The 18,864-nt window shown below is 38.2% G+C and overlaps 1 protein-coding gene across 1 annotated transcript in view; it reads left to right on the forward strand.

Moving 5' to 3' along the window:
- LOC132558931 (uncharacterized) overlaps positions 1-18,864 on the forward strand; it is a 32,893-nt gene that overhangs the window by 10,200 nt on the left and 3,829 nt on the right. Inside the window, exons 2-6 of the mRNA XM_060223550.1 lie at positions 4,136-4,228; positions 4,657-4,812; positions 6,454-7,336; positions 16,847-17,086; positions 17,364-17,497. Coding sequence (XP_060079533.1) covers positions 4,136-4,228; positions 4,657-4,812; positions 6,454-7,336; positions 16,847-17,086; positions 17,364-17,497 — 1,506 coding nt within the window. The remainder of the gene's footprint in view (positions 1-4,135; positions 4,229-4,656; positions 4,813-6,453; positions 7,337-16,846; positions 17,087-17,363; positions 17,498-18,864) is intronic.

An 18,864-nucleotide genomic window follows, 5' to 3' on the forward strand; every position in this document is an offset into this window, starting at 1 on the left:
GACTAGACAGATAACATTAACTATATAAAACATGTAATAAGGCATAGTATTAATTGTAATATTATATGCCACACTTTAAGGATATATATTGGAGTTTGATTCTATCACGACGTATATGGGATGACCGTACAAATCTTGACAGAGATCTTTTGGAATTAGACATGGTTGATGTATTGGTCCAAAAAAAGAAACTGGTCGTATTAAAAAGAGGTAATATGGAGAAATTTATACAAAACAGAACATGATATATATTCATATAACATGATAGTACATTAAATTAATCCAAACATTTATTTATCTCTATGAATTTGTAAAATCTTACATCTTAAAGACAGAGGAGAATAGTAGGCACCCTAGACTTTTAAATATCCCCAGGGTTAGAACTACAGTTTATGCCAATGGTCCTTGAAGTGAATAGTAAAATTATGAATAAAAACATTATTATCTCTTAAAAAGGAATCACAAAAAAAAAAAAAAAAAAAAGTTGTAGGGACAGAGAAGAGAGGGAAACATAAACACATGTATTTAAATATAGGGGTAAAAAGAAAAGTAATATATTAATTAGTAAACAGAGAAATGGTGCTGGTCAGCTTAACTATGCCCTATATAAAGATTACACTAAAGATACGCCAGTTTGTCTCTGTGGTAATGAGATGTAAAATTCTCACATTGCATTGAAGTGAGACGAATGTTGATACAGGAGCAACATTGATATGAAAATTACTGTATATATTGTTTTTAATGGAAGTTGTTATAACACAGATTTACAGAACAAGCATGGGATAGAGTGTGTGCTCTGTGGTAGCGGTAGAATAGTGAAGTTGGCCATTTTAATTGTGTGTGATTTTTACCACTGGTAATCTATTAGATAAGCGAAATATTTCTGTTATTGCCTTTCTAATTAATATACTAGAGTGAGTTGACCATTAGGCAACCAATGCCCAAGGTTTTTATGGTCATATCACTTATTGGTATACTATTGGGGTTTATATAGATTAATGTTTATAATATCTAGCACATGATTGATTGAATGATATGCAAGCCCAGTGCTACTGATCAACCAAACTCTTACACTCAGGTTTAGATATCCCTGACAACGAAACAGATACTTGTAGAGATCTATACATCTCATGATATATTGTTTTGTTAAACATCAATTATCAAACTCCTCGACTGTTATCATGTAGAATTATAATATTTGTTGCTTACAACTTAACACTGTTTAAGATTCATAGCCACATATTTTAATTGTCATGAAATGTAGAATATACTCGCATTAGTATATAGATATATTTCCTTCACTTTGGAATATAAATCAGGAATTATTTTAAAGATGAAATCAGTAGAATCTATATCAATGAAGTCATTAATTCATTCATTTATCTATAATTTTTTTTGTGATAAATTATTCAGGTGTCGAGAGATGAGTATAAAAAGTATCGCGGAGTGTTTTGTATGTATTCAGTAATACCAATATTTAAAACTGTACTGTTTGTATGGAGGAAGAGCTGAAATAGGATATACATACCAGTAACTCATTCATATTGATTTATAATCAATACAATACTATTAACACTAATAAGATACTGTGATCGATACGAATCCGATCATACAATGTATATTGCAAGACATTTTAACCCTGTTCGATAGGATTCGCGTACTTAAGAATACAGTTTTTATCGAGAATCCATCTAGTTTTTTCTGTGGTTTCTAAAGTCCTATTTTTCAAATAAACACATGTTATTGACAAACAGAAAGGAATCTATGTCCAACAGAAAGGAATCTATGTCCAACAGAAAGGAAATCTATTTACAACAGAAAGTAAATATATTTACAACAGAAAGGAAATCTATGTCCAATGTCTAATAGAAAGGAAATTGATGTCCAACAGAAGTAAATTGTTTACAAGGAAACATGAACAAAGGTGAAATGCTTGTCTAATTAGACAATAAACTTCCCGCTTTGAGATTGTTTTAACCCTGTTTATCTAAATAGGTTACCAACGTTACCTGTGTCTTTAGTTGATTACAGGAAGTACCCATATACAATATTTGCCTTCAAACATACAGGAAGACAGAGATAGTATATTTCATAAGGCAAAGTCTAATGAGTTAATCAATTGTCAATTATGTCTAGCTTATACAACATACCCTGGTCTCAATACCTTACCACGACATAGTCATCATTTCCCATTAAACTATATGTAGATGATTTCCGAGATACCGGCCTCCTTACTGTTTGATAAAAGACTGATTAATCAAAGGATAAAGTTAGACAGCAATAAAACAGCAGTGCTTAAACCCTGAACCAACTGATCCTGACAATGGCTTCATTACCTTCAAAGTCTACTCAATGTACGTCAAGCTTCCTTTCACATATGTATAAAGAAAACAAACCAACTAATACATTCTTTATTTTATACTGTCGCTAAATTAATTGTATTTTTTTTTCTAAAATTGCAATTTGTCCTGAATGTTAGGATTATATATTAAATAACGTCTGAAATCCAAATCTGTTTTTGTACCTAACATAACCTATATAGAAGATCGTCCTTACAGTATCATTTAACTACGATTTTTTATATGTTTTATTCCCAGGGTGTGGTTGGTACTAGATATCTCATTGAAGCTGGTTAACCAACAGCGCTGATATACGGCGTCACCCATCTGGACAGCTAAATATAATAGGTCTTTAAAACATCTGTCTAAGCATTTCTGACGGAAGGCCAACTTATAGCTCTCAAGAGACATTAACAGAAAATGTCAGTGGAAATATACATTATGTATATTAGTTACCGTTCGTCTCCCAATTAAGAAAGTAATGTACTGTAAAATGTCAGAAAATACATTGAAATATTGACATGGAGAAAATTGCTGAGGAATGATTATGGCAGTTTGTATAGTAAACATGTAGATATCATTGTATATTTAACAATTTGTCGACCTTCTGGTCAGTTACAAAATATTACAATGTAACATTTTATTACAAAGAATTAATGTTGGTTGTTTTACATACTTCTCTTTACCACTGAGTAATATGCCGTTAAAATGGTCGTGGTTCATTAAATCTGTAACTGAGATATGACTACTGGGACAAAGATACGATATTGCTGTATTGGCTACTTGGAGAAGTCTACAGTATAAATGTAACGAAGATATGGCTCCTAAGACAATGCTGAAGTATTACTGTAACGAAGATATGGCTCCTAAGACAATGCTGAAGTATTACTGTAACGAAGATATGGCTCCTAGGATAATGCTGAAGTATTGCTGTAACGAAGATATGGCTCCTAAGACAATGCTGAAGTATTACTGTAACGAAGATATGGCTCCTAAGACAATGCTGAAGTATTACTGTATCGAAGATATGACTCCTAAGACAATGCTGAAGTATTACTGTAACGAAGATATGGCTCCTAAGACAACGCTGAAGTATTACTGTATCGAAGATATGGCTCCTAAGACAATGCTGAAGTATTACTGTAACGAAGATATGGCTCCCAAGACAACGCTGAAGTATTACTGTAACGAAGATATGGCTCCTAAGACAATGCTGAAGTATTACTGTAACGAAGATATGGTCACTGGGACAAAGATACAACATCGCTGTAACGAAGATATGATACCTGGGTTAACACTGTTGTGTCTCTGTAACGACGATTTGACTGAGCGGACAATGCTTAGATAGGAGCCCTTGTATTGTATATCACGAAAATTATGTCTATGTAATTAGGAATATCCTATTATCAATGGCCATGTTTATTAATCCTGAAACACGAGAAACTGACCTGTAAACCTTAGCACTGTGTTACTGTTATTTTCTAGATGGTAACCCTTAATTGTCAGTGAAGCAACCGCTGTTTATATGTAGGTCACAGAGTGTACAAGAAACTGGTTTTATCATTCTAGCTTCCACAGAAGAAATAAATGAGAATTCTTAATTACCGAAAAGTACCGAAAACAGGTTTCAAAATAGGGGAAAAAAACAACAAATAAATAAAAGCAGACAAACGAAAGAAAAAAATACAATAAAGTATATGTTTTTATCGACACAGATGTTTCTGTATTTTTACTACTGTCGACAGGGGGATGAATGGATGTTTGATAGATTGAGAATTGACATTTCTTTGTTACAGGTTTCCGAGAGTGAGTGGAATCGTTACAACAAATTGTATTACTGGGTAGTAACTAACCCGGCCGGAGTCCTGTACGGCGGACAACAACCAATGGTCAGTATGTTTCTGTCAAATTGATTTAGAGTTTAAAGGAGATGGCAGGTCAAAACTTATTACCAAAATAGCACGAACAATTTTCGGAATCTTCTATTTATACCGAAATACCATTAGGAGTTTTTTTCTTCGATCATGATTGATTAGATCAGAGAATACTGCTGTAGGTATGGAGTTTATTGGACAAAACCTGGAAATTATATATTGGTATGTTTGTGCTGGGTATATCATTGAGTGGTTTGCTTGTTATTCACCGTCAGTTATTCCAAAAGCGTGTGGATATATCTGAACGCTTCAATGGGTTGTACAAAAACACACATCTGAAAAGCAACAGTCTCGGTCGGATTATAACCGGATGGTGTTCAATTCTATACTCACTTTGAATTAAACAAAATAGATTAACTACATTTTTCGTTATTTTTTTGCAGTTGTCGCAGCAGGGCCCGTACATATACCGGGAATATCGACATAAGACGGCCATTTTATTTTCAAGATCACGTGTCAGTTTCAGCAATAACATCAGTCAGGTTTTTGACGTCGCTGCTACAAGGTCTGCCTGCGTCTCTTGTTTGGATACTGATACGGTACGAACTTTGAATTTATCACGTGACACGTCATCAAATGATTCTCCTATGTTATATGATAACAGACATAGCGTGATGTCATCATACCGAGCCGTTGACAATTGAGACGGTACACATATTTAATGGTTACCTTTTTATCATTATAGGCATGCAATGCATTTTGTTCAAATAGATTTCGTGGTGTGCGATAAAGATATATGACATGAACAGTCCGGCATCTTACTATTACAAACATAAAAGGGACATTTTCATCTTTATATTTACGTTTGAAAAAAAAAATCGTACTTTATCTAAAAGATAGACACGCACGTTTTCAAGAAGCATTTTAATCCAAACTGATTTTTTTGCCATCAAACGACACAATGTCAGTCGTTATTCACGAGTTCCTCTATATTTATGATTTATGTGAGATTGCATGGATTTTGAAGTAAATGCATCGGACGAATCTGAGATCTGACAATAGAAAAATAAATAAGTGGACTTTGATGTCATTTCCGGTGAGATATCACATATTTTGTCATGTCATCTATGTATTTTACCGAAATTGACTCAATAGACATTTCCTTGATAAGTTTCAGTGAGATGTTAATCATACTACAATTTGTTTTTTAAAATCTCAAATATCGGCCTAATCCCTGACAAATAATTCCTATCAAAGTTTCGACCACAGATAAAATTTGAGCCTGTTTTTAGCCTGTGTGGTTTTAAGCGATGTAATTCGGGGAAGACTTTAAATAGTCCGCCGTAGTTATTTTATCAATGCTTTCTTTTCCCTTTCCAATTCTACTGGAACTATTTTATACCATACAACTCCGAATATGATGAAAGCAGTTCCGCCTGTTTCACTTCCAAAATATACAATGTGATAAAAAATAATTGAACAAGTCTCAATAAATGCCGGTTTCCTAGGATTCGCCCAATGACGTGCTTCAAGACTCTTGTATGATATATGCGACCCGGGAGGTCCGAAATTTCAGGCTCCAGAGCTGTTGCAGTTTGTGTACAAAATTGCCCAAACATGCCACTTAAGGCTTTTGCTGTCATCTTGTTTATTCAGCGGTGTTAGTAAATGATGACGTTTCATTCCAACTGAACGTGTACCGATTATATTTGAGTCGAAATATTTGTGTAGTCATTCTAGGAAAATTACCCCTGCCGAGAATTGGCGGCTGTATCAACATGCCTGGCTACTTAACACTGTGCTTGGTTAGTGGTTTCAACTGTTAAGACAGATTTATACGCAATGTCTGTATCGTACCTTCAGCAGTCACTTGATCTCTTAATGCCACCGGATAACATAAACGGTTCAAACAGAGTCAGCTTAACTCAGGAAACTCGGTTTTTCAGTCATCCGTGTGTGTACTGCACTCAAGAATGAAATTAAAATGAAAAATAAATATGTTTTGGATTTTAAGGTTCTTACATTTGAGCAGCAAAATTTCGTTGTAAAATTTTTTTGATAAAGGTTGAATTCTTGGTCCTCTTCGGTATGTCATCGTTATGTTTGCTTTATCGTGTTATCTGCGATGTATTAAACGGTTCCTAAGTTGATGCTAAGTGGAATCACGACCACATTTCTAGGAAACTGACGGCATTAACACAATCAATAAACATTTAACTCAAGGTTTGTCTCTTTTACAGATCACTCTTCTGAATGCAAGACATCTCCAGCTCGTTCACAGAGTAAACGGCATGGAAAATTATATTTATAGCCAAATACCGGAAGTTCTTAACAACACGTTGTGGTCCTTAACATCAAAGCAAACTGGGCTTGATGCAGACGTTTTAAAATTCTTTGGATGCCTTAGTAGCGCATGTGTTACCACTTTATCTGCAAATCTTAGCAGTGCTGATAACTTAAGAAATATATCTATTGGAGAGTGGGTCCAAATGAACGACACAGAATATAAAACTGTGCTATTAAATAAAAGGCAAAGCACAGGTTTTCTCGAAACGGAAATGAATGCATTATATAAAAATATTTTAAACTCTACTCTGCTTGGAGTGTCTGATATACAACTTAGAGATTCACAACTACAAAATAGATGTAGTTCTTACGTGTTAGATACACTTTGTAATTCTTCAGCTGAAAGTGGTTATAATCATTTTACTAGTGATGATGCATTTTCAGCGACTTGTGGGTTACTGCCGCTTTTACGAACTAAAACCATAACAAATATGTCGTGTTTAATTCAAGTATCACAACTGTTTTTAACTTTTATGTGCGAAAATGTAAATACGACTTGTAGTTTTGAAAACGATATTTTAGAGTCATTTTACTACTCCTTCCGGGATTTTATACTGCAGACACTGACGGGGGTTGTGTATGAAGCTCTTTTTGTCAGTGGCGTTCATGGAATGTTGGAAACAAGACCCCAGAGGGACATGGCCCTGGGGTATCGGACAGGGGATGGGGTAGACGTACCGGGACTTTTACCCAACACCGTCAGAAACATTAACCCACAATCCTACGTCATGTCCACGTGTCAAGGAGATACCGCCAATGGCAACATGGATGTTAAAAGTAAGATATTTTCTGATCAATCAAAGCTACATTATGAAAATAACTGATTTTATTTCTTTATATCTATAAAAAGCTGATTTTTTAAAACACATATTAACAAATAGGATGTATGGAAACCAAGGATAGAAGTGATAGTCCATCTATACCAATGCTTCATTCCACTCTATAATGTCAACAGGGCACCAGATCTTAATCTTGACAGTTTATGTAACACTATAGAATTATTGTGGGAACGTTGGAAACCATCCTACCTCTCCTTTAATGAGAAAGCTTATAGAAGGTTAATACAACTGATGACAAACCACATTACAGGTTAAACATGAACTATTAAAGAAGAAATGGGAAATTGATAAGTTATTTTACAGATCTACATAATCGGCTTAATGGTGTGACAAACAGATTGTAATAACCAAGATAAAACCATCGACCGTGGCCAAAGTTAATAACAGAGAAACAATCAACCACGTAAAAACATTAAAAAACCGCCCTTGCCTACTGCGACATAGATCGGTGTAACTGTCCGTGTACGTGTACAGTGATAGAAAAGTACACGAATACTTCCTCGTTTGAATTATCGCAATGGGCAAATAGAGATCAAAGAAAAATAACCGGTTTCTTCTCTGGTTAGATGTGCATGTACACAATCTTATTGGTTCTCGTTTGTCACGTGATGGCATGCTTGACTGGTTATTGATACATATTAATGGTGAGATGATGATACGACAAATCGACCATAAACTTCTCTTCCACCTTTTCCTATAATCTTTATGATTTCCCTTTTTGTCTTTTTTTAAAACTTATTGTTATCAGCATTTAGTAGTCAATGTCAGGACGCAGTTCATATAGAGTACACAAGTCCAATATGTCTGTTTTCTAGTGACATAGCAAAGGTATTATTTAGGAATTACGTCATTTGTAAACGGTTTAGGATACGATTGCAAAGTTTTATTTAAACACACGGCACTGTATACAAATAATGCTGCATTACTGACATTCGGTGAAAGCCATTCTGGCGTAAATATTATAATGTTAAGTCTGCCGGAGGAGCGAATGCTTCCCACCTACTAGATTAGAAATGATATTTGTTAAATTTAACTGGATCATTAAGTACTGCTAGAAACGCTTTTCATTCCGAAAGGACACAAAGTGATCTGGTAGGGAAGATTCCGTGCAGACAAGTCTGGAAGGGAAGATGATTGGTAATGACTGGTCTGGTAGGGAAGATTCCGTTCAGACTTGTCTGGTAGGGAAGATTCCGTTCAGACTTGTCTGGTAGGGAAGATTCCGTAATGACTGGTCTGGTAGGGAAGATTCCGTAATGACTGGTCAAGAAGGGAAAATTCCGTTCAGACTTGTCTGGTAGGGAAGATTCCGTAACGACTGGTCTAGAAGGGAAAATTCCGTGCAGACTGGTCTGGTAGGGAAGATTCCGTTCAGACTGTTCTGGTAGGGAAGATTCCGTAACGACTGGTCTGGTAGGGAAGATTCCGTAATGACTTGTCTGGTAGGGAAGATTCCGTGCAGACGATTCCGTGCAGACTGGTCTGGTAGGGAAGATTCCGTAAGGACTTGTCTGGTAGGGAAGATTCCGTAATGACTTGTCTGGTAGGGAAGATTCCGTTCAGACTTGTCTGGTAGGGAAGATTCCGTAATGACTGGTCTGGTAGGGAAGATTCCGTAACGACTGGTCTGGTAGGGAAGATTCCGTAATGACTAGTCTGGTAGGGAAGATTCCGTAATGACTTGTCTGGTAGGGAAGAATCCGTGCAGACTGGTCTGGTAGGGAAGAATCCGTGCAGACTGGTCTGGTAGGGAAGAATCCGTGCAGACTGGTCTGGTAGGGAAGATTCCGTAAGGACTTGTCTGGTAGGGAAGATTCCGTTCAGACTTGTCTGGTAGGGAAGATTCCGTGCAGACTGGTCTAGAAGGGAAAATTCCGTGCAGACTGGTCTGGTAAGGAAGATTCCGTTCAGACTGGTCTGGTAGGGAAGATTCCGTTCAGACTTGTCTGGTACGGAAGATTCCGTAATGACTTGTCTGGTAGGGAAGATTCCGTTCAGACTTGTCTGGTAGGGAAGATTCCGTAATGACTGGTCTGGTAGGGAAGATTCCGTTCAGACTGGTCTGGTAGGGAAGATTCCGTAATGACTGGTCTGGTAGGGAAGATTCCGTTCAGACTGGTCTGGTAGGGATGATTCCGTAATGACTTGTCTGGTAGGGAAGATTCCGTTCAGACTGGTCTGGTAGGGAAGATTCCGTAATGACTTGTCTGGTAGGGAAGATTCCGTTCAGACTGGTCTGGTAGTGAAAATTCCGTAAGGACTTGTCTGGTAGGGAAGATTCCGTAATGACTAGTCTGGTAGGGAAGATTCCGTGCAGACTGGTCTGGTAGGGAAGATTCCGTAATGACTTGTCTGGTAGGGAAGATTCCGTGCAGACTGGTCTGATAGGGAAGATTCCGTAAGGACTTGTCTGGTAGGGAAGATTCCGTAATGACTGGTCTGGTAGGGAAGATTCCGTGCAGACTGGTCTGATAGGGAAGATTCCGTGCAGACTGGTCTAGAAGGGAAAATTCCGTTCAGACTGGTCTGGTAAGGAAGATTCCGTTCAGACTTGTCTGGTAGGGAAGATTCCGTAATGACTAGTCTGGTAGGGAAGATTCCGTGCAGACTGGTCTGATAGGGAAGATTACGTTCAGACTGGTCTGGTAAGGAAGATTCCGTTCAGACTTGTCTGGTAGGGATGATTCCGTAATGACTTGTCTGGTAGGGAAGATTCCGTAATGACTAGTCTGGTAGGGAAAATTCCGTTCAGACTGGTCTGGTAAGGAAGATTCCGTTCAGACTTGTCTGGTAGGGAAGATTCCGTTCAGACTTGTCTGATAGGGAAGATTCCGTTCAGACTTGTCTGGTAGGGAAGATTCCGTAATGACTTGTCTGGTAGGGAAGATTCTGTAATGACTGGTCTGGTAGGGAAGATTCCGTGCAGACTGGTTTGGTAGGGAAGATTCCGTTCAGACTGGTCTGGTAGGGAAGATTCCGTAATGACTAGTCTGGTAGGGAAGATTCCGTGCAGACTGGTCTGATAGGGAAGATTACGTTAGGACTTGTCTGGTAGGGAAGATTCCGTAATGACTGGTCTAGAAGGGAAAATTCCGTGCCGACAGGTCTGGTAGGGAAGATTCCGTGCAGACATGACTGGTAGGGAAGATTCCGTAATGACTAGTCTGGAAGTTAAGATTTCACACCGACTGGTCTAGAAGGGAAAAATCCGTGCAGACTTGTCTGGTAGGGAAGATTCCGTTCAGACTGGTCTGGTAGGGAAGATTCCGTAAGGACTTGTCTGGTAGGGAAGATTCCGTAAGGACTGGTCTGGTAGGGAAGATTCCGTAATGACTTGTCTGGTAGGGAAGATTCCGTTCAGACTTGTCTGGTAGGGAAGATTCCGTAAGGACTGGTCTGGTAGGGAAGATTCCGTAATGACTTGTCTGGTAGGGAAGATTCCGTTCAGACTGGTCTGGTAGGGAAGATTCCGTTCAGACTTGTCTGGTAGGGAAGATTCCGTGCAGACTGGTCTGGTAAGGAAGATTCCGTTCAGACTGGTCTGGTAGGGAAGATTCCGTTCAGACTTGTCTGGTAGGGAAGATTCCGTAATGACTTGTCTGGTAGGGAAGATTCCGTTCAGACTTGTCTGGTAGGGAAGATTCCGTAATGACTGGTCTGGTAGGGAAGATTCCGTTCAGACTGGTCTGTTAGTGAAAATTCCGTAAGGACTTGTCTGGTAGGGAAGATTCCGTAATGACTAGTCTGGTAGGGAAGATTCCGTGCAGACTGGTCTGGTAGGGAGGATTCCGTAATGACTTGTCTGGTAGGGAAGATTCCGTTCAGACTGGTCTGGTAGGGAAGATTCCGTTCAGACTTGTCTGGTAGGGAAGATTCCGTAATGACTAGTCTGGTAGGGAAGATTCCGTGCAGACTGGTCTGATAGGGAAGATTACGTTAGGACTTGTCTGGTAGGGAAGATTCTGTAATGACTTGTCTGGTAGGGAAGATTCCGTAATGACTGGTCTAGAAGGGAAAATTCCGTGCCGACAGGTCTGGTAGGGAAGATTCCGTGCAGACATGACTGGTAGGGAAGATTCCGTAACGACTAGTCTAGAAGGGAGAAATCCGTGCAGACTGGTCTGGTTGGGAAAATTACGTAAGGACTTGTCTGGTAGGGAAGATTCCGTAAAGACTGGTCTAGAAGGGAGAAATCCGTGCAGACTGGTCTGGTAGGGAAAATTACGTAAGGACTTGTCTGGTAGGGAAGATTCCGTAACGACTGGTCTAGAAGGGAGAAATCCGTGCAGACTGGTCTGGTAGGGAAGATTCCGTAAGGACTTGTCTGGTAGGGAAGATTCCGTGCAGGCTGGTCTGGTAGGGAAAATTACGTAAGGACTTGTCTGGTAGGGAAGATTCCGTAACGACTGGTCTGGTAGGGAATATTCCTCGTGATGCTATAGCAGTCCTCTTTTTGTTATATCTGTATCGATTTCAGACCTTTTTACCTCTAAATGTTTCATACAGATACTATCCGACTCATGCGTATATTATTTTGTCACAATTTGGATATGGAAAATAGGCCAAGGTCAATATGAGATTAAAACGTATGTATATTAGTAGGCTAATCAGAACACGTAAAGTCTAAAGCAACATGTCCTGATTCGTGCTGGTGTTGGACACTGGAATCGTTAGACTGACTTGTCTCATTATTTATCTATAATATATATACTTTGGCTATTTATCTGTACTGTTATCTTGTGCAATCATGCTCAACTCTTTGGCATGATCAGGTAATACGTATCTAGAAAATTGTTTTGTTTAATCTGTCAATCAAGGCTTCATGAGCACTTTTTTGTATTTAGCTCATATCGAACGCGCCAAATGTTCAGCATTTTTCTATACATACATTAAACCTCCTTGAGGGATTTAGTGGCTACATACTTTCAGGAAAGTCCTATTAAATTGGATGTTTATAGATTACACTAGCATGTCAGCTTTTATACCTAACATCGAAGTATGTTGCGGCAGTATTGATGAGATCAGGAGATCTCCCGCGACAGAGATTGAATGACGATGTTCTGTCGATCGATGATCGATCAGTGCTAAGCAGTGCACGTGAGACAACCTAACATGGATCTATACTTACAGTAGATCGGTTGATGAGGCTGATAAACTCCTGATCATAGAGATTACCCTTTTACTAATTGATTTCAGGACATGACCTTTCACATCAATATTTATACAGTAAAAGGCAAATACTTTGTAGAAACGTTTATTTGACATTTGCATGCAATTTGTTTGATCTATGGCTTCTTCACATTGTCTTATCACTCTTCAGTGCATTTTTGAAGTATATTTATACTAACATTGCATGGTTAGTACCGCTTTATAAATGTCATATCAACAAAGGTCATTTCCATGTTGCGAAATTAGGTAACAGCACTTTCCTTCATTCCTCTATAGTTTCGCCTCTTAACCATCTGAATCCCGCCCTTGTCCCCGCCCCTGTTCCGCCCGCCCGTCCTGAATTGTTGTAATACTTTCGTTACGTTACGATGTAGATTAATCACCTGTGCGCGATAATGAGTTGGTCTACCGATGCTGAAACCCGGCTTGATCTGTTTAATTACAATTGTATTCTTAAACACATATATAAGATAACACGGCAATATATCCGGTAACTTTGTACCATTCAAAAATCAAATTTCATGACACATTGATTTTGAAGTTAAACAGCATGTCTATGGTCTGCTATGCTTGTAATTTTGCCAAACGTTGATGAAAACATGGATCATGTAAAGATTTTGTCTCTATAGTGATTTTATATTAATTTTAACTCAGATATCAATTATTTACCTCCCTGTGACTTTTTCTTCTTAATACTTTTCCTTTTTGACAATGCTCTGTCATTTTGTCTATTTTTCTCCTCTTTCGCCATTTGCCCATGTTGTGTTGTTTTGTTTCTTTTTGTCCATACTCTATGATTTTGTCTACTTCTCTGCTATTCTGGTCCGTGTCCATGTTCTATGGTTTGTCTGCTTCTCTGCTTTCCGCTCCGATTTGATTTGCATTTTTTGTTCTTTTAAAATGCTTTCTAGATTTTCACGCTTAATAAACCCCTCCCATCACCGAGACAACCTAGAAAGACATCCGAATAATTCTAACTCATTATTAAACACAGGTCATACAGTCTACCCTGTATTAAACGGCCACTGTTGGGAGGCCTCTTAATTGAGGTTCCTTATTATCGAACCCAAGTTGCGGCAATTTGCACAATGACATTTGAATACAGTTTAATAATAAGATGTAAAACATCATCTGTTATTATTTATTATCTTGTTAGCAAGTAATTTGAAGACAGACTAATCTTTATTTTATGACACAACTATAAATACAAAAGAACAAAATTGAAAGGAAGGCATGTACAAGTTGTAATGAAGCTATTGAAAAATTCTTAATCGAACAACCGTAATGTTCCACCTGTAATTTCGCATGTGATTCAAGTGAAAACATTTTCTTCATGGTTTGGTTTGTTAATGTAAAATCATTCCCAATAATTGTTAATATTTGTTTAGATATATTACATTTACGACCAAGAAAACGTAAACACCAATTATTCATTCTTAATCTGCTTGCGTTTTCAATCAAACACTCGATGCCATGTCTAAACGTAAAATACCGGTTTTCGATACATATCGATTACCGGTACGGAGCCCTATCTTCAAGAGTTAAAGATTTTCGTTTGCTGCTCATATTTCGAAGTGATTTGCCACAATAGTGATAATATGCCTGTATTGTGTATACCAGTGACGTAAATGAAATCAAACTTAATAGATAATGCATGGTGAATTGTGTTTACGTGTCATCAGCTCTTTTCTTGTAGGAATGTTCATGTGGCGAGAAAACGGAACTCGCAGTCAAGAAAGCTTGTCAAATGACTTGTGGTCAAAACGGCCGTTTAAACGAGGTTCGATCGCGAGTTTGGGGAGAAAAGGGTGGCCGCTGGCCGCGTTAGACAGGTGGCCGTTAAATTAGGTATAATTAATGAGCAAAAACGATTGGGAGGGTCTGAAAACGGCCGTTATAAGCAGGTGGCCGTCTAACTAAGGTGGCCGTTATGACAGGTTAGACTGTACTTTATTGATAATGAAAAGTGGTATTCACTTTGCGTCTTTTGTAAATCCTCTTTGTAATTATACCCATTTTCCATTTCCTCGATGACTAGGTGATTTTCTCGAGTTCATTCGTTTCATGGTTCAACTCCATACTGTGATACAACCTATTGCTTTTATAAGTACTGAAAGACAGTGGGTTTACGTGTAATTGAACTGACAAGTCCATCTAATGTTCATTGACTTGACCGACCGCAGTATAATTAGCGGTGGCGTTCAATAATTAAACCCACGTTATCCCTTTCCCTCTATAAAACGATAATATATAGCCCTCTCCACACTGCCGTCTAACGGTTTCCAATAAAGTCCATATTGATGTTATTTTACAACTATTTTGTACTTTAATAATGTATTTGCCGGTGGCCATCGCCACGTGACCCTATATTGTCAATGTGTAAAAATCGAAACAACCCGAACCCATCACATATTCTATAACAAGAATGGATGTTTGGTCACATCACATTCTTTTTCACTCACCTGATTATACATGGCTACCAGTACACAACTGGCTTTTGACAATGACTGAAGCTTGAATTCATTGACTCAACACATTATATATTGATATTCGCAGACTAGCCGTAACAAAATTACCATATATTATATAAGAAACAAAAGGTGGTGGTGATTTTAACGTTCATTGTCTTACCTGATTACAGTCATCTAAAGTTAATACATTGGTCAAACGAATTCCAACCAATTGTAATTAAGGGTATTGTGGCTCCTGACTGTAATTATGGGTATAGAGGCTACTGACTGTAATTATGGGTATTGTGGCTCCTGACTGTAATTATGGGTATAGAGGCTACTGACTGTAATTATGGGTATAGAGGCTACTGACTGTAATTATGGGTATTGTGGCTCCTGACTGTAAGTATGGGTATAGAGGCTACTGACTGTAATTATGGGTATAGTGGCTACTGACTGTAATTATGGGTATTGTGGCTACTGACTGTAATTATGGGTATAGTGGCTACTGACTGTAATTAATGGTGTTGTGGCTCCTGACTGTAATTATGGGTATAGAGGCTACTGACTGTAATTATGGGTATAGAGGCTACTGACTGTAATTATGGGTATTGTGGCTACTGACTGTAATTATGGGTATAGAGGCTACTGACTGTAATTATGGGTATTGTGGCTACTGACTGTAATTATGGGTATAGTGGCTACTGACTGTAATTATGGGTATTGTGGCTACTGACTGTAATTATGGGTATAGTGGCTACTGACTGTAATTAATGGTGTTGTGGCTACTGACTGTAATTATGGGTATAGTGGCTACTGACTGTAATTATGGGTATCGTGGCTACTGACTGTAATTATGGGTATAGTGGCTACTGACTGTAATTAATGGTGTTGTGGCTCCTGACTGTAATTATGGGTATAGTGGTTACTGACTGTAATTATGGGTATAGTGGCTACTGACTGTAATTGTGGATATCGTGGCTACTGACTGTAATTATGGGTATCGTGGCTACTGACTGTAATTATGGGTATAGTGGCTACTGACTGTAATTAATGGTGTTGTGGCTCCTGACTGTAATTATGGGTATAGTGGTTACTGACTGTAATTATGGGTATAGTGGCTACTGACTGTAATTGTGGATATCGTGGCTACTGACTGTAATTATGGGTATCGTGTCTACTGACTGTAATTATGGGTATAGTGGCTACTGACTGTAATTAATGGTATTGTGGCTACTGACTGTAATTATGGGTATCGTGGCTACTGACTGTAATTATGGGTATAGTGGCTACTAACTGCAATTATGGATATCGTGTCTACTGACTGTAATTATGGATATCGTGGCTACTGACTGTAATTAATGGTATTGTGGCTACTGACTGTAATTAGGGGTATAGTGGCTACTGACTGTAATTATGGGTATCGTGGCTACTGACTGCAATTATGGGTATAGTGGCTACTGACTGTAATTAATGGTATTGTGGCTAAGGACTGTAATTATGGGTATCGTGGCTACTGACTGTAATTATGGGTATAGTGGCTACTAACTGCAATTATGGATATCGTGTCTACTGACTGTAATTATGGATATCGTGGCTACTGACTGTAATTATGGATATCGTGGCTACTGACTGTAATTATGGGTATCGTGGCTACTGACTGTAATTACGGGTATCGTGGCAACTGACTGTAATTATGGGTATTGTGGCTACTGACTGTAATTATGGATATCTTGGCGACTGACTTGTGTTGAATTTTTCATTATTATTTCCCGTTATAACGATTATTGTAATCACTAAATCCTATTAAGAATATTATTACTTTACAGCATTTCGAGATGCCATCATTGATTCCTCGTGTTCTGTAAGTGTGAACTCAGCATGCCATAGTACATCAGGACATAGTTTATTTTCTACACCAGCTTCATCATATACTGCATGTGTCAAGCCGAATCCAACCACAGTGCTTCCGATGTTTGAGGAAATTATACACTACCCACTCTCTTTCGTGAAACCATTGGAAACAGAGATGTTCGGTATCCGGGTTCATCGTTTCCAGCTGGACACAAGTAAGATTTCTAATATGGACGCTCTAATTTAACTTCGGATAAATCTTTTCATCATCGCTGATGGTGTTAAACATGATATCAAAGGAGTTCTCCCTTGGTAACGATTAATTAACCTTTCTTAATTGAAATTATCGATGTTAAATATACTTAATTTTAATCCTTATTCAGACGTATGATATTGATGTTGTCTCGGGTACATATATTTATTTATATCATTTCATTCTTTTTTTTATCTTGTTGATGTTACGAAGTGTACATGTAGCACTACTTTTTACAGATGTCTACAGCACGTCTAACCTTTACCCCTGCCAGATTCACAACGTCACATCATTGCTGCAGTTTCCCGCCATCGTCAGTGTACCGAATGCTTACCCGTGTTCTGCTGAAGCAATGACTACTTCGGATTCATTTGTAAGTAGAGTCACATTCTAATCGGTGTTTGGGCTTTAGTTAACAAATACTATTATCATTCACATGTTTTTTCATCATTGATACTCCAGTTTGGCTGCCATTGGAACGTATCACATACCTAGTACATATATATTCGCAACGCCATGGTCTAGTTTAGAAGTAGAGTAGAAAATTCCACTTTGTGAAAGGTAGTGGAGCAGATAACCCAAACAATTATTCATTTGATAATACAAGCATGGAATTTGGCAGAAGTATTTATTGCATGCTAGAGGTTAGGAAAAAAGTGCTGGCCACCTGAAATTCCAAAATGGCGACCATTTTCCAAGATGGCAGCCATATGACGCCTAATTTTGAAAAATGATAGTATACTATTGTATAAATGCAGTTGTTTAGTGGGCTATAGTGGGTTTTATTGTCATGACATTACTGAGTTTAATCAGAGGAACATTGCAGGCCTCTCAGGAGTTCAATATGGCGGCCTTTTTCCAAGATGGCTGCCAAATAACTGACTTGATATGCAATATTTTCCACTTTATTGGTATGGCTATTCATAGTATTTTGTTCATAGAAATACGAAATTGTGAGCTATATTGGGTATATTAACCCATTATTAACTATGTCTAAACTCGGGATCTGTGAGCACAATTGATGTGTAACGTCTATTCTCCATCCATCATTGTGTACCATACTCTCCATGAACAAGGTAGATGCTTGTCATGTTATAAATCAGTAATCATGGATATAGTCATTGTTATCCAGACAATTATGTTGCTTGTAAGATGATAGCAGGGCCAGAACTACCTCCATGCTTTGAGGTTTAAGGTTTTGTGGGGGTTAAAAGAAGATGCACGGAAGAAATTTATAACATGCCAAGAACCAGCTAATGCTTTAGCTGGTATGATAGGATGAGCTCGCTTATTGTTCTAGTGTTCCAGTAGAAGCTTGACAAGGGCAGCTGCAAAGTGCAGTACAATGTAGCCCAGTCTTTTTACATTTTCATCTTCCACCACAGTCAGTCTTGCATCCACATTTTGTCAGTTCCCTGCAGCTTTTAGAAAGTGAAGTCCACACGATTTTCAAGGAATCATCTTCCTTCGACGATATCCATTGCGAAGGACACTGAAGTTCTGGATAACGTATGACACATTGTCCCCAAATATGACCTGCTTGATAGGCATTTGGCATGTTCCTTAAGTGCATTGTGAGTTGGTGGGATTAAGTCAAATGACCTCTGCTTCCGTGAAAGAGATCATGTCTCGCGTCGTCTACTGATGAGGTTGCACTGGACCTGGTATACATGAGAACTACATATTTCTCCAATGCTTGTAAATCAGACTCCTCAAATTTCAGATGGGCGGTGACTGAGT

This window comes from Ylistrum balloti, unplaced genomic scaffold (genome assembly GCF_031769215.1).
Source record: "Ylistrum balloti isolate Yb309-2 unplaced genomic scaffold, AGI_CSIRO_Ybal_v1 Utg370840, whole genome shotgun sequence".
NCBI lineage: Eukaryota > Metazoa > Mollusca > Bivalvia > Pectinida > Pectinidae > Ylistrum > Ylistrum balloti.